This window comes from Salmo salar, chromosome ssa10, assembly GCF_905237065.1.
Source record: "Salmo salar chromosome ssa10, Ssal_v3.1, whole genome shotgun sequence".
NCBI classification, from domain to species: Eukaryota; Metazoa; Chordata; class Actinopteri; order Salmoniformes; family Salmonidae; genus Salmo; species Salmo salar.
The window spans coordinates 48,512,945-48,528,919 of NC_059451.1; the positions used below are offsets into that span (position 1 = coordinate 48,512,945).

Below are 15,975 nucleotides of genomic sequence, written 5' to 3' on the forward strand. Positions count from 1 at the left end.
TATTACTACTGGGAGCTGGGTTCTGTTATTACTACTGGGAGCTGGGTTCTGTTATTACTACTGGGAGCTGGGTTCTGTTATTACTACTGGGAGCTGGGTTCTGTTATTACTACTGGGAGCTGGGTTCTGTTATTACTACTGGGAGCTGGGTTCTGTTATTACTACTGGGAGCTGGGTTCTGTTATTACTACTGGGAGCTGGGTTCTGTTATTACTACTGGGAGCTGGGTTCTGTTATTACTACTGGGAGCTGGGTTCTGTTATTACTACTGGGAGCTGGGTTCTGTTATTAGTACTGGGAGCTGGGTTCTGTTATTACTACTGGGAGCTGGGTTCTGTTATTACTACTGGGAGCTGGGTTCTGTTATTACTACTGGGAGCTGGGTTCTGTTATTACTACTGGGAGCTGGGTTCTGTTATTAGTACTGGGAGCTGGGTTCTGTTATTACTACTGGGAGCTGGGTTCTGTTATTACTACTGGGAGCTGGGTTCTGTTACTACTGGGAGCTGGGTTCTGTTATTACTACTGGGAGCTGGGTTCTGTTATTACTACTGGGAGCTGGGTTCTGTTATTAGTACTGGGAGCTGGGTTCTGTTATTACTACTGGGAGCTGGGTTCTGTTATTACTACTGGGAGCTGGGTTCTGTTATTACTACTGGGAGCTGGGTTCTGTTATTACTACTGGGAGCTGGGTTCTGTTATTAGTACTGGGAGCTGGGTTCTGTTATTACTACTGGGAGCTGGGTTCTGTTATTACTACTGGGAGCTGGGTTCTGTTATTAGTACTGGGAGCTGGGTTCTGTTATTAGTACTGGGAGCTGGGTTCTGTTATTACTACTGGGAGCTGGGTTCTGTTATTACTACTGGGAGCTGGGTTCTGTTATTAGTACTGGGAGCTGGGTTCTGTTATTAGTACTGGGAGCTGGGTTCTGTTATTACTACTGGGAGCTGGGTTCTGTTATTACTACTGGGAGCTGGGTTCTGTTATTACTACTGGGAGCTGGGTTCTGTTATTAGTACTGGGAGCTGGGTTCTGTTATTACTACTGGGAGCTGGGTTCTGTTATTACTACTGGGAGCTGGGTTCTGTTATTACTACTGGGAGCTGGGTTCTGTTATTACTACTGGGAGCTGGGTTCTGTTATTACTACTGGGAGCTGGGTTCTGTTATTAGTACTGGGAGCTGGGTTCTGTTATTACTACTGGGAGCTGGGTTCTGTTATTACTACTGGGAGCTGGGTTCTGTTATTACTACTGGGAGCTGGGTTCTGTTATTACTACTGGGAGCTGGGTTCTGTTATTAGTACTGGGAGCTGGGTTCTGTTATTACTACTGGGAGCTGGGTTCTGTTATTACTACTGGGAGCTGGGTTCTGTTATTACTACTGGGAGCTGGGTTCTGTTATTACTACTGGGAGATGGGTTCTGTTATTACTACTGGGAGCTGGGTTCTGTTATTACTACTGGGAGGTCTGGGTTCTGTTATTATTACTGGGAGCTGGGTTCTGTTATTACTACTGGGAGCTGGGTTCTGTTATTACTACTGGGAGCTGGGTTCTGTTATTACTACTGGGAGCTGGGTTCTGTTATTACTACTGGGAGCTGGGTTCTGTTATTACTACTGGGAGCTGGGTTCTGTTATTACTACGGGGAGCTGGGTTCTGTTATTACTACTGGGAGCTGGGTTCTGTTATTAGTACTGGGAGCTGGGTTCTGTTATTACTACTGGGAGCTTGGTTCTGTTATTAGTACTGGGAGCTGGGTTCTGTTACTACTACTGGGAGCTCTATAGAGGTGGGCAGTGTCCCAAAATGGCATCCTACTTCCTATATGTTGCGCTTTTTTTGACCAGGGCCCATAGGCTGACATTTGTGAATCAAACGTGGCAATTTATCTGTCAGGTGTTGACCAGGTTTTAAGTCCCAGTTGGACTACTCCTTGAATTCACTGCAGTACAGTGGCCACACTACGGGTATTCATGACCACTGTGTTGTAGTTCAACTCTTCTATCTGTGTTCCATGTGATGTGTGTCCACTCTAGGTGCAGTAGAGATCACATCTTCTGAGCTGAGTCACTCTGGTCGTTATTCCTGTGTGGCCAAGAATGCTGCAGGCTCCGCCCATCGCCATGTCCAGCTCACTGTAGAGGGTAAGGACCAAGTCCGCCAAGCCTTTATAGAGATGTATTTGTTTTTTCTGACACACAGCTATGGCACACACAAAGTCATTTTTTCTGCGGTTCCTCTTTCATTCCCTTTCTCTTTCATTCTTTCTCTCTGTCTCTATCTGTCTATCTCTCTGTCTATCTCTCTCTCTCTGTCTGTCTCTCTGTCTCTTTCTCTGTCTCTCTGTCTCTCTGTCTCTCTGTCTCTCTCTCTCTCTCTCTCTCTCTCTCTCTCTCTCTCTCTCTCTCTCTGTCTCTCTCTCTCTCTCTCTCTCTCTCTCTCTCTCTCTCTCTCTCTCTCTCTCTCTCTCTCTGTCTCTCTCCAGAGGTGCCAGTGATCCAGGTCCACCCCTCCACTATGGATGTGATCGTTAACAACCCCATCACCCTCCCCTGCAGAGCTACTGGCTCCCCTCTTCCCACCATCACCTGGCAGAAAGAGGGCATCAACATCCCCAGCACCGGTAGGCTGGCAGCACTGTGTCTGCTTTTCTTTCTGCCTGTCTGCCTTTCTGCCTGTCTATCTGTGTCCTAGTTTAACCTTGTCTGTTTGTGTCTGTTTTATATTGTTGCAAACCCTGCTTCTCTCCCACTAGGAGGTGTCTTCACCGTGCTGCCTAACGGTGGGCTGCAGATCTCCAGGGCTGCTGTGGTAGACTCAGGAACATATATGTGTGTGGCCCAGAACCCTGCTGGCACTGCTCTGGGCAAGACCAAACTCAGAGTACAAGGTGGGCCCAAAACTATCACCACTTTTCTATTCTCATGAAATGTTCACCTTCATTTCCGTCTTTCTTCTTAACCTGATGAGGACAGACGTTCCGCTAGCGGAACCCCGTTCCGCCTGCGGACCCCCTAGCCAACAGCCAATGGCATCGCACGGCGCGAAATACAAAACCAACTAAAATACCACAATTCAATTTTCTCAAACAATCAACTATTTTACACCATTTTAAAGATAAGACTCTCGTTAATCTAACCACATTGTCCGATTTCAAAAAGGCTTTACAGCGAAAGCAAAACATTAGATTATGTTAGGAGAGTACATAGACACAAATAATCACACAGCCATTTTCCAAGCAACCATATATGTCACATAAACCCAAACCACAGCTAAATGCAGCACTAACCTTTGATGATCTTCATCAGATGACACTCCTAGGACATTATGTTATACAATACATGCATGTTTTGTTCAATCAAGTTCATATTTATATCAAAAACCAGCTTTTTACATTAGCATGTGATGTTCAGAACTAGCATACCCACCGAAAACTTCCAGTGAATTTACTAAATTACTCATGATAAACGTTCAAAAAATACATAACAATTATTTTAAAAATTATAGATGCAGAACTCCTTTATGCAATCGCGGTGTCAGATTTTAAAATAGCTTTTCGGCGAAAGCACATTTTGCAATATTCTGAGTACATAGCTCGGCCATCACGGCTAGCTATTTTGACACCCACCAAGTTTGGGACAACCTAAACTCAGAATTACTATTAGAAAAATTGGATTACCTTTGCTGTTCTTCATCAGAATGCACTCCCAGGACTTCTACTTCAACAACAAATGTTGTTTTGGTTCCAAATAATCCATAGTTATATTCAAATAGCTCCATTTTGTTTGTGCGTTCAGGGTGACGCGTGAGCACATTTCGTGACAAAAGATTTCAAAATATTCCATTACCGTACTTAGAAGCATGTGAAACGCTGTTTAAAATCAATTTTTATGCTATTTTTCTCGTAAAATAGCGACAATATTCCAACCGGGCAACGTTGTATTCATTCAAAGGCTGAAAGAAAAAAATGGAGTAGTCTCGTGACCGCGCATCTCCAGTGTCACTGTCCCCAGGCTGACCACTTACAAATTCTGCTGCTGTTGCCCAGAGACAGCAGACACCCCATTCCACTTTCTGCCGGCTTTAGAGAGCCAATGGAAGCCTTAGAAAATGTCACGTAACAGCACAGATGCTGTATTTTTGATAGAGATGCAACAGAAGGACAACAAATTGTCAGACAGGGCACTTCCTGTATGGAATCTTCTCAGGTTTTGGCCTGCCATATGAGTTCTGTTATACTCACAGACACCATTCAAACAGTTTTAGAAACTTTTCAGTGTTTTCTATCCAAATCTACTAATTATATGCATATTCTAGTTTCTGGGCAGGAGTAGTAACCAGATTAAATCGGGTACGTTTTTTATCCGGCCGTGAAAATACTGCCCCCTATCCCAAAGAAGTTAATTCATTTTCCTACAGTGTTATACACTGAGTGTATAAAACATTATGAACACCTGCTCTTTCCATGACATAGACTAACCAGGTGAATACAGGTGATAGTTATGATCCCTTATTTATGTCACTTGTTAAATGCACTTCAAATCACTGTAGATGAAGGGGAGGAGACAGGTTCAAGAGGGATTTTTAAGCCTTGAGTCAATTGAGACATGGATTGTGTATGTGTGCCATTCAGAGGGTGAATGTGCAAGACAAAATATTTAAGTGCCTTTGAACGGGGTATGGTAGTAAGTGCCAGGCGCACTGGTTTGAGTGTGTCAAGAACTGCAATGCTGCTGGGTTTTTCATGCTCAACAGTTTCCTGTGTCTATCAAGAATGGTCCACCACCCAAAGGACATCCAGCCAACTTGACACAACTGTGGGTAGCATTGGAGTCAACATGGGCCAGCATCCCTGTGGAACGATTTTGACACCTTGTAGAGTCCATTCCCCAATGAATTGAGGCTGTTCTGAGGGTGCAACTCAATATTAGGAAGGTGTTCTTAATGTTTTGTACACTAAATGTATGTCATACAGTGCCGTGAAAAAGTATTTGCCCCCTTTCTAATTTTCTCTACTTCTGCATATGTTTTTTTATACTAAATGTTGTCATATCTTTAACCAAAATATAATATTTGATGAAGGGAACCTGAGTGAACAAATAACACAGCAGTTGCATACTTATTTAATTTATTTCATAAACAAGGTTATGCAACACCTCATTCACCTGTGTGAAAAAGTAATTGCCACCTTACACTCAATAACTGGTTGTGCCACCTTTAGCTGCAATGACTCCAACCAAACACTTCCTGTAGTTGTTGATCTGTCTCTCACATCACTGTGGAGAAATGTTTGCCCACTCTTCCATGCAGAACTGCTTTAACTCATTTGTAGGTTTCAAGCATGAACTGCTCGTTTCAAGTCCTGCCACAACATCTCAGTTGGGATTAGGTCTGGACTTTGACTAGGCCATTCCAAAACTTCAAATTCTTTGCTTTTTAACAATTTTCATGTTGACTTGATTGTGTGTTTTGGATTATTGTCTTGCTGCATGACCCAGCTACGCTTCAGCTCCAGCTCACAGATGGATGGCCTGACATTCTCCTGTAGAATTCTCTGATACAGAGCAGAATTCATGGTTCTTTCTATTAGGGCAAGTCGTCCAGGTCCTGAGGCAGCAAAGCATCCCCAAACCATCACACTACCACCACCATGCTTGACCATTGGTATAAGGTTCTTACTGTGGAATGCAGTGTTATGTTTTTTGCCAGGCATAATGGGGCCCATGTCGTCCAAAAATGTTTGTTTTTTTACTCATCTGTCCATAGAGCATTCTCCGAAGAGTCTTGATCATCCAGGTGCTTCCAAGTGCTTTATTGCAAACTTGAGTCAACTTTTTGGATGTGATGGGTCCCATTATGTCTGGCGAAAACCAAACACTGCATTCCACAGTATACGTATCTCCATACGCAACAATATCCCCTCCTACCTTTAACCTCCATGCCTCCTTCCCCTAGTCCCTCCAGTGATCAGCTCCCAGACCCAGAGTTACCTGGTGCCCCTGGACTCCTCTGTCACCATGCTATGCCAGGCTGAAGGCTCTCCCTCACCCTCCATGGCCTGGCATAAAGACGGGCAGCCTCTCAGCGAGTCTGTGCGCCAGCGGGTCCTGAGCTCAGGGTCTCTGCAGATAGCATTCGGCCAGCCCGGGGACACGGGTCGATACACCTGCACTGCAGCTAACACAGCTGGCACCAGCAGTCTGGAGATGAGCCTAACTGTACAGAGTGAGTCATCATGCTAGGAATGATGGGACTGGCCATTCACTAGTGATATATGCAGCGAAGGACTTTCATTAGATTCCCAAGCTAATGCCTTAGCTTTAGCTCTAGCTCAGCGGTCTAACGCAGTAAAAAAAAGTATATTTAGTGGCTCCTATTTTTGTCCAGTTCCTGTGCAAAATGTAATATGGGAAATTCTCCCCTCCTTCACTCCCTTCCTCCAGTCCCTCCCTCTATCCGTAGAGGGGAGTCGGAGGTGTCTGTGGTGGAGAACAGCCAGGCCCAGATAGCGTGCGTGGCAGAGGGGGTCCCCCAGCCCACCCTGTCCTGGGAGAAGGAGGGGATCCCCCTGAGCGACACCACTGGAGAGTACACCATCCTGCCTTCTGGGGAGCTGGTCATCGACATCGCTCAGGTAAGGGATCATAGTAGACGACCAGGGCTTAGGAGTCACATAATGGATGGAAGAGCGTAAAGATCAGAATTGTCAGCTAACTTCTGAACAAATTCAGTCTCTCTCTCTCTCCCTCGCCCCCTTCCTTCCCCTCCCCAGCCTGATGATGAGGGCAGCTACACCTGTGTGGCCACTAACACGGTAGGTCAGGACAGCCGGACGGTCAGTTTGTCCGTCCATACCCACCCTGCCTTCACTGAGCTGCTGGCAGACGTGGCCCTCAACAAGGGAGAGCGCCTACTAATGGCCTGTGGGGTCACCGGCATCCCCCCTCCTAAAATCACCTGGGCCTTCAACAACATCATCATCCCAGGTATTCCCCGCCCCCCTCACCATCCCCCCACTCTGCTTAGAAAGAAGAGAAACTGACAACTCTTTCTGTACATTAAATATTTGCCATATATATTTTTGACTTATAATTGACATTCAGTCTACTATTCTTGTAGTTTTTCCTATGCACCAATATTTCCTACTGGATCTGTTGATAATATTTAAGGTTGGTATCTCTCTCTCTACTCTGTCCCTGTAGCTCACTATGACCATGTGAATGGACACAGTGAGCTGGTCATCGAGCGGGTTACCAAAGACAACTCGGGAACCTACTCCTGTATTGCAGAGAACAGTGTGGGAACCATCAAGTCCCTGGGCTTTGTCTACGTCAAAGGTGTGACATCCCTTCCTGTTTCCAAATATGGCCCTAATGTGTCAGTACTGGGCCTAATTAGCCCACAGTTTACCATGTCGGTCAAAATGTTGTATTTGTATCAAGAGCTTTATTAAAAGACCACTGTTTGTGAGCAGAAAACAGTGATCTAGCACTTATTTTCTCTTCTTAGTGGCTCTTCTTTTTTGTCCGGCTCCTGTGTAACAGCTGAATGTGGTTGAATAAAACCCTGCCCTGTTATTGTGTCCAGAACCCCCCATCATCGATGGGGACTTCCACTCCAACCGAATCGAGCCCCTGGGGGGTAACGCCATCCTAAACTGTGAGGTACGAGGAGATCCCCAGCCCACCATCCAGTGGAGCAAGAAGGGTGTCAACATCCAGATCAGCAACCGTATCCACCAGCTGGACAACGGTTCTCTGGCCATCTACAGCACCGTGGTACGACACTATTACAGAGTTCACATATCTAGTATATCTATATCTACAACACTGTGGTACAGCACTATTAGAGGTCACATATCTAGTATATCTATATCTTCAACACTGCGGTACAGCACTATTACAGAGTTCACACACTTTATCTAGTATATCTATATCTACAACACTGTTATTAAAGAGTTTACATCTACGATATCTATATCTACAACACTGTGGTACAGCACTATTACAGAGTTCACATATCTAGTATATCTATATCTACAACACTGTGGTACAGCACTATTAGAGGTCACATATCTAGTATATCTATATCTTCAACACTGCGGTACAGCACTATTACAGAGTTCACACACTTTATCTAGTATATCTATATCTACAACACTGTTATTAAAGAGTTTACATCTACGATATCTATATCTACAACACTGTGGTACAGCACTATTACAGAGTTCACATATCTAGTATATCTATATCTACAACACTGTGGTACAGCGCTTTTAGAGTTCACATATCTAGTATATCTATATCTACAACACTGTGGTACAGCACTATTAGAGTTCACATATCTAGTATATCTATATCTACAACACTGTGGTACAGCACTATTACAGAGTTCACATATCTAGTATATCTATATCTACAACACTGTGGTACAGCACTATTACAGAGTTCACATATCTAGTATATCTATATCTACAACACTGCGGTACAGCACTATTACAGAGTTCACATATCTAGTATATCTATATCTACAACACTGTGGTAGAGCCCTATTACAGAGTTCACACACTGTATCTAGTATTTCTATATCTACATTACTGTGGTACAGCACTATTACAGAGTTCACACACTGTATCTAGTATATCTATATCTACAACACTGCGGTACAGCACTATTACAGAGTTCACACATATCTAGTATATCTATATCTACAACACTGTGGTACAGCACTATTACAGAGTTCACACACTGTATCTAGTATATCTATATATAGTCAGTTAAGAACAAATTCTTATTTACAATGACGGCCTACCCCGGCCAAACCCGGACGATGCTGGGTCAATTGTGTGCCACCCTATACTTCTCCCCAGAACATTCATTGTAGTCTGTTCTTGTCTAGATGAATCTTGTTGATAGTGCTAACTGTTGTTGTGTCTCCTCAGAATGAAGATGCAGGGAACTATATGTGTGTGGCCACCAACGATGCTGGGGTGGTGGACAAGAGTGTCACTCTCAACCTGCAGAGTGAGTATACAGTAGATGAACTAAACTAAATAGTTATCCTTTATGGTAATCCTATTCAGTTCTATGCCGTAATGCCCCACCTCTGCTCTGTCAGGTTCTCCCTCCACCTGCGTAGTGTTCTGAAAGAAGATACACATAGATGTTAAAACGATTACAGTAAAGTTAATGTGTTATGCTAATATGTTCTGTCTCCCTGTACTCCACCAGGCTCTCCCTCTATCACAGTAGAGCCGGTAGAGACGGTGGTAGACGCTGGCACCACGGTGCTACTGAACTGTCGGGCGGAGGGGGAGCCCACGCCTGTCATCGAGTGGTCCCGCCAGGGGAGCCCTCTCCTGGGCAACGAGCGCTTCACCACCCTGTCCAACGGCTCTTTGAGGCTAACCAGCGCCCAGAAGGAGGACACGGCCGAGTACCAGTGTGTGGCCAGGAACCTCCTGGGTTCTGTGCTGGTCAGAGTCACTCTCACTGTCAGAGGTGAGTTAGCTATCTACTGTATATCAACGCAACCTTTTGTGGGGAGGTGATTTCCAGGGGTTCTTAAACGTATAGTTATAGTGTGTGATTAAAGATTGCATATTTTGTGCCTCCCGAGTGGCGCAGTGGTCTAAGGTACTGCATCGCAGTGCTTGAGGCGTCACTACAGACCCGGGTTCGATCGATTTCCTCCGACACATTGGTGCGGCTGGCTTCTGGGTTAAGCGAGCAGTGTGTCAAGAAGCAGTGCGGCTTGGCAGGGTTGTGTTTCGGAGGACGCATGGCTCTCGACCTTCGCCTCTCCCGAGTTGCAGTGATGGGACAAGACTGTAACTACCAATTGAATATCACGAAATTGGGGGAAAAAAAGGGGGGAAAGTATTTTAAAAAAGAGGTAAAAAGTATTCGTGACCCACCTTTCACCTGCCCAGGGCCCACTTTGGGTCCCGACCCATAGATTAAGAAACACTGGATTAGAAAAAGGTTTTCAGTCTATCTCTCTGGTTATGCTAAAATACCATAATGCACAGCAAAATAGCTTTGATATCTGTACTCCAGTCCACAAGAATACTGAAGTCAGATCTCATGCTTCATAGGGCTCTGGTAAAAAGGAGTGTGGTAAATAGGAAATAGGGTGCTATTTGAGGGAATAGGGTGCTATTTGAGGGAATAGGGTGCTATCTGGGATACACACAGTATGATTGAGTGTGGTGACTATGCCTAACCCTGTCTCTGTGGCCCTGTCCCAGTGCACGGAGGGTTCTCAGAGTGGATGGAGTGGGGCCCCTGCAGTGTGTCCTGTGGTGTCGGGACCCAACGAAGGCTGAGGCAGTGTAACAACCCCCTGCCTGCCAACGGGGGTCGCCACTGTACCAATTCGGACACAGAGACACGCAGCTGCCAGGGAAAGCCCTGCCCAGGTCAGTCCAGTCACAGTGTGTGAGTGAGTGTGTGTGTGTGTGTGTATGTGTGCACGTGTGTGTGTTACTCTCTGTATCCTGTGTTTCTGTCCATGCAGTGGATGGTAACTGGTCAGAGTGGTCAGAGTGGGAAGAGTGTTCTCGTACCTGTGGCCAGGGCAACAGGACCAGGGTGCGCACCTGCACCAACCCCTCCGTGCAGCATGGGGGCAGACCCTGTGAGGGCAAAGCAGTGGATGCCATCATGTGTAGCATCAGGCCCTGCCCTGGTGAGTACTGGTCATAGCAAGCACTCTACTCCTGTACATTCCACTCATTGGACAAACAATCATAGAATGGTAGAATCAATAGAATTGGAATCAATAGAATCAGACATTATTAAAGATTATGATTGGTCAAGCACTAATCATATTGATTATCTTATCCCAGTGGCGGGTAACTGGGGAACGTGGTTGCCATGGAGCTCGTGCAGTGAGACGTGTGGTAAAGGGATGCAGACCAGAGTGCGTCTGTGTAACAACCCCCCTTCCTCATTCCACGGGCCACCGTGTGAGGGCCCCGACACACAGACACAACTCTGCAAGGAGAGACACTGTCCTGGTAAATGGTTTGGGAACTAAGACACTGTCCTGGTAAATGGTTTGGGAACTAAGACACTGTCCTGGTAAATGGTTTGGGAACTAAGACACTGTCCTAGTAAATGGTTTGGGAATTAACTTCTATGGGCTACGTGGGACGCTAGCGTCCCATCTGCGGTACACACTATCAACAGCCAGTGAAATATCAGGGCGGTAAATTCAAAACAACAAAATCTCATAATTCAAACTTCTCAAACATACAACTATTTTACACCATTTTAAAGATACACTTCTCCTTAATCCAACCACATTGTCCGATTTCAAAAAGGCTTTATGGCGAAAGCATAAAGTTAGATTATGTTAGGTCAGAGCGTCAACAAGAAAAACCACACAGCCATTTTCCAAGCAGGAGAGGCGTCACAAAAAACAGAAATACAGCTAAAATTAAGCACTAAACTTTGACGATCTTCATCAGATGACACTCCTAGGACTCAATGTTACACAATACATGTATGTTTTGTTCGATAAAGTTCATTTATATCCAAAAACCCCATTTGACATTGGCGCGTGATGTTCAGAAAATATTTTGCCTCCAAAACTTCCGGTGAAGGAGCACAACAATTTACAAAAATACTCATCATAAACGTTGATAAAATATTAAACTGTTTTTCAAAGAATTATAGATAAACATCTCCTTAATGCAACCGCTGTGACAGATTTAAAAAAAGCTTCACGGGAAAAGCACACTTTGCAATAATCTGAGTACAGCGCTCAGAAAACCAAACCAGCAATACAGATACCCGCCATTTTGGAGTCATCTAAAATCATAAATAGCATTATAAATATTCACATACCTTTGATGATCTTCATCAGAATGCACTCTCAGGAATCCCAGATCCACAATAAATGTTGTTTTGTTCGATAAAGTCCATAATTTATGTCCAAATACCTCCTTGTTGTTTGCGCGTTCAGTAAGCTACTCCAAATGTAGGAAGCGCGCCGAAAATTTCACGACGAAAAGTCCAAAAAAGTTATATTTACGTTCGTAGAAACATGTCAAACGTTGTATAGCATCAGTCTTTAGGGCCTTTTTAACATAAAACTTCAATAATATTCCAATGTCTTGAAAAATGTTATGGAACACAGCTACCTCATCACGTGAATGCGCGCCACTGAACTCATGTAATTTTCTGTCACCAACTTCCTGGCCTTCTTGTTCGCTCTCTGTTCACTGCAAAAGCCTGAAACAAGGTTCTAAAGACTGTTGACATCTAGTGGAAGCCTTAGGAAGTGCAAAATGAACCCTAAGTCACTGTGTGTTAGATAGGCAATGACTTGAAAAAACTACAAGCATCAGATTTCCCACTTCCTGGTTGGATTTCTCTCAGGTTTTTGCCTGCCATATGAGTTCTGTTATACTCACAGACATCATTCAAACAGTTTTAGAAACTTCAGAGTGTTTTCCATCTAAATATACTAATAATATGCAAATATTTGACTCTGGGCCCGAGTATTAGGCAGTTTACTCTGGGCACGCTTTTCATCCGAAAATGAAAATACTGCCCCCTATACCTTAAAAAGTTAAGGGTGGAAGGGACAGTGCTGCTGTAGTTTAAGATGAGCTGTACTCTTTTTCACCTGGCCTATCAGATTGAAAGCTGGAGGGACTACTGCCAGATTGCTTATACCTATCAAATCTTCTCAGAACTCAAGTGTTTTGAGTGTAGGGGCTAGAGATTGATTTGGGATTGGGCCTGACTCTGACTTGCCCTCCAGTGGATGGGAAGTGGTCATCGTGGGTGAGCTGGGGGGCCTGCAGTGTCTCCTGTGGGGGCGGAACCAGACAACGGACACGCCTCTGTGCCAGCCCCGCCCCCCAGCACAGGGGCAGGCAGTGTGAAGGTAACGACGTGCACATCGACTTCTGCAACAGTGACCCGTGCCCTGGTGAGTAGTGACATCCTTACTCCTCTTATCTCTTATCCTCTTATACTAACTCTTATCCTCTTACACTAACTCTTATCCTCTTACACTAACTCTTATCCTCTTACACTAACTCTTATCCTCTTACACTAACTCTTATCCTCTTACACTAACTCTTGTCCTCTTACAGTAACTCTTATCCTCTTACAGTAACTCTTATCCTCTTACACTAACTCTTATATTCTTACAGTAACTCTTATCTCACCTGGTTCATCTGTCTCACCTGCAGTGAGTTGCATTGATCAAGTGTTGCAGACATTTTGTGTGTACTGACTGAGATGCATCTCTTTCTTTCCCTCTCTCTCTCTCCTATCCTTTCCCTCTCCCCTCTACCTCACTCTATTAGTTCATGGTAACTGGGGTCTGTGGAGTAGTTGGGGCAGCTGCAGCAGGACGTGTAATGGAGGACAGATGAAGCGCTACAGAACATGTGACAACCCCAGACCCGCCAATGGGGGCAGAGCATGTGCCGGGGCAGACTCACAGATCCAGAGGTGCAGCACAGCCAACTGCCCTGGTAAGTGTGTGTTTGTGTGTTTGTGTGTGTGAGATATGGAATGGAGTGATAGGACAGCACGGTGTTGGTCATGTCAACGCAAATGGATTGAGATTGCTAAGCCTTTGTGCTGAACATGAACTTACCAACACCATGTTCCAAAATTAAAACAAATACAAAACCTATTGAATGCACTCACAATCAAAGCACTGGCACCTCATAGACTACGTGATTGTCAGGCACTCTGATATCAAGGATGTCCTCATTACGTGAGCCGTGAGAGGAGCGGAGTGCTGGACAGATCATTGGATGATCTTAACCAAGCTCAGAATGAAAGTTGCCCAGCCATCCGCCTCAATAAGTCAATCAAGAACAATCTGCACTGTGCTCGACTTCAGAAAACAGAGGCACGTAACAACCTATGTCGCTCTCTAGCAGAAAAACTAGAGAACATTGAGACTCTCCTGAATGCATAGGGGTCCGATTCATGACAGATGGTCCTCTCTAAACACATCTCTCTGAGTCAGCAGCCCACTCCATCAATTACAGCAGTAAGAAACATCAGGACTGGTTCGATGAAAACTCCACGTACATCTCCACCCTACTTGACAGCATACACAAGGTACATAAAGACACACTCAACAGCCTAACGTCTGAGGCCCTCCAAAAGCAATGGCATGAGCAGCACAGTGCTTTACGGCATCTACAAAATGAGTGGTGGATCTCCAAAGTACAAGAAATCCAATCTTTTGCGGACAGATGTGACATATACAGCATTTATGATGCCCTGAAGACCACCCACGGCCCAGGAAGTTGCTCTCCCTGTCCCATCAGAAGTGCACATGGGTCCTCTTATAAAGGACCAAACTAGGAAGCCCTCTTAAACCAGCCGTACCAAGTTGACTACTCAGTCCTGGACGTACCCCTAAACCCTGCCTACCATCCAGAGCCTTAATCTCCCACCCACTTTTTCTGAGGTCTGCGCCTCCATCAGTTCACTGAAGAACAACACAACTCCTGGACCTGACTCCATCAATGCTGAGATCCTAAAACAGGCGGGCTATCTCTGTACCAGAGCAGTTCACCTGTTCATCTATGAGATATGGAGACGAGAGCGTCCACCATCAAAGGAGGGATAAAAAATGTACATTTTCTCAATACAAAAACAAGGGGAACAAATGAATCTGCTGCAACAGCAGGGGCATTTCCCTCCTTGCAGTTGCTGACAAAGTCCAAGCGAAGGTCACGCTCCACAGACTCATCGACATCATCACTGAAGACCTGCTACCTGAGTCCCAGTGCAGCTTCAGAAAGAACAGATGCATGGTGGACATTATCTTCAGTCCACACCAACTGTAGGAAAAGTGCAGTGAACAGAAACAAGACCTGTTCATGGTCTTTGTGGACCTCTCCAAAGCCTTCAACACAGTACACCGTTAGCTCCTTTGGAAGGTCCTCCTGCAGTATGGATGCCCTGAGAAATGTGTGAACATGAGGGGAGGGTGGACAGTTCCTTGAAGGGATGGTGGCCAGAGTGGCAGTCAGGAGTCTGAACCCTTTGAAGTTGGCACTGGTGTGAGTCAAGGGTGTGTCACAACACTCCTGCACAAGGACATTGAAACAGAGAGTGGGGGTGACCCGGGACTTCAGATTGAATGGGAACCTCTTCAAAATCAGGATGCTCCAAATCTGAATGGGTACTTGAGCTCCAGTACGTGGATGATTGCCCTCTTGTGCCTCTCTCACAGCAGCTGTGAGAGCATACAGCAGAATGTTACCATCCCAAAAACAGAGGTCCTATGTCAGTAGTCATCTGACCCTCCACCTGAAACACATTCTCCATCTCAAACTCCTCACTGGCCATTGTACCACACTTTAAATATCTTGGAAGCATCCTCTAGGAAGACTGCAACATCGACCAGGATATCCAGAATCGGGTCAAACAGGCCTCTTCCTGTTTTTAACAACAGCAACCTACCTGCACCTACACACCAAAGTTGCAGTCTACCAGGCAGTGTGTGTATCTACACTCCTTTATGGATGTGAAACATGGACAGTTTACAGCCGACACTTAGAACAACTGGTATCCTTTGACATAAAAGGCCTTCAACACATTTTGAAAGTGATCTGGCAGGACCATGTTCCGCACTTAGAGATCCTACAGAGAACCAAACTGCTGGAGCATTGAGGCGTCCATCACACTCCACCAGCTTAGATGGCTCGGCCATGCTATCTAGGTGCTAGAGGATCGCCCGCCGCGAAAGAGTCTGTGCGGACAGCTACAACTTGGCCGTCGCTCTGCAGGTGGGCAGAAAAAAGCAGCTAAAGGACAAACTGAAGACATCACTAAAGAAGTATGGGATGAACACTGCCTCCCTCCAGACTGTTGCTGCGGAGTGCAGTTGGCCAAGGAAAAAAGGCTGGAACGTAGCCTGGCTAAGCGACAGAGAAGGCATATGACCATGCCTGCTCCAGCCTTAACGGGACAGGCCTTT

The 15,975-nt window shown here is 45.3% G+C and overlaps 1 protein-coding gene across 2 annotated transcripts in view; it reads left to right on the plus strand.

Annotated features, from left to right (window-relative positions):
• hmcn1 (hemicentin 1) overlaps positions 1-15,975 on the plus strand; it is a 240,393-nt gene that overhangs the window by 209,551 nt on the left and 14,867 nt on the right. For both annotated transcript variants that reach the window (XM_045687880.1, XM_045687881.1), the window contains exons 77-91: positions 2,040-2,147; positions 2,489-2,626; positions 2,759-2,893; positions 5,959-6,228; positions 6,447-6,637; positions 6,776-6,989; positions 7,206-7,340; positions 7,591-7,781; positions 8,945-9,026; positions 9,234-9,503; positions 10,253-10,423; positions 10,522-10,692; positions 10,853-11,023; positions 12,778-12,948; positions 13,331-13,501. In XM_045687880.1, the coding sequence (XP_045543836.1) occupies positions 2,040-2,147; positions 2,489-2,626; positions 2,759-2,893; positions 5,959-6,228; positions 6,447-6,637; positions 6,776-6,989; positions 7,206-7,340; positions 7,591-7,781; positions 8,945-9,026; positions 9,234-9,503; positions 10,253-10,423; positions 10,522-10,692; positions 10,853-11,023; positions 12,778-12,948; positions 13,331-13,501 (2,589 nt within the window). The remainder of the gene's footprint in view (positions 1-2,039; positions 2,148-2,488; positions 2,627-2,758; positions 2,894-5,958; positions 6,229-6,446; positions 6,638-6,775; positions 6,990-7,205; positions 7,341-7,590; positions 7,782-8,944; positions 9,027-9,233; positions 9,504-10,252; positions 10,424-10,521; positions 10,693-10,852; positions 11,024-12,777; positions 12,949-13,330; positions 13,502-15,975) is intronic.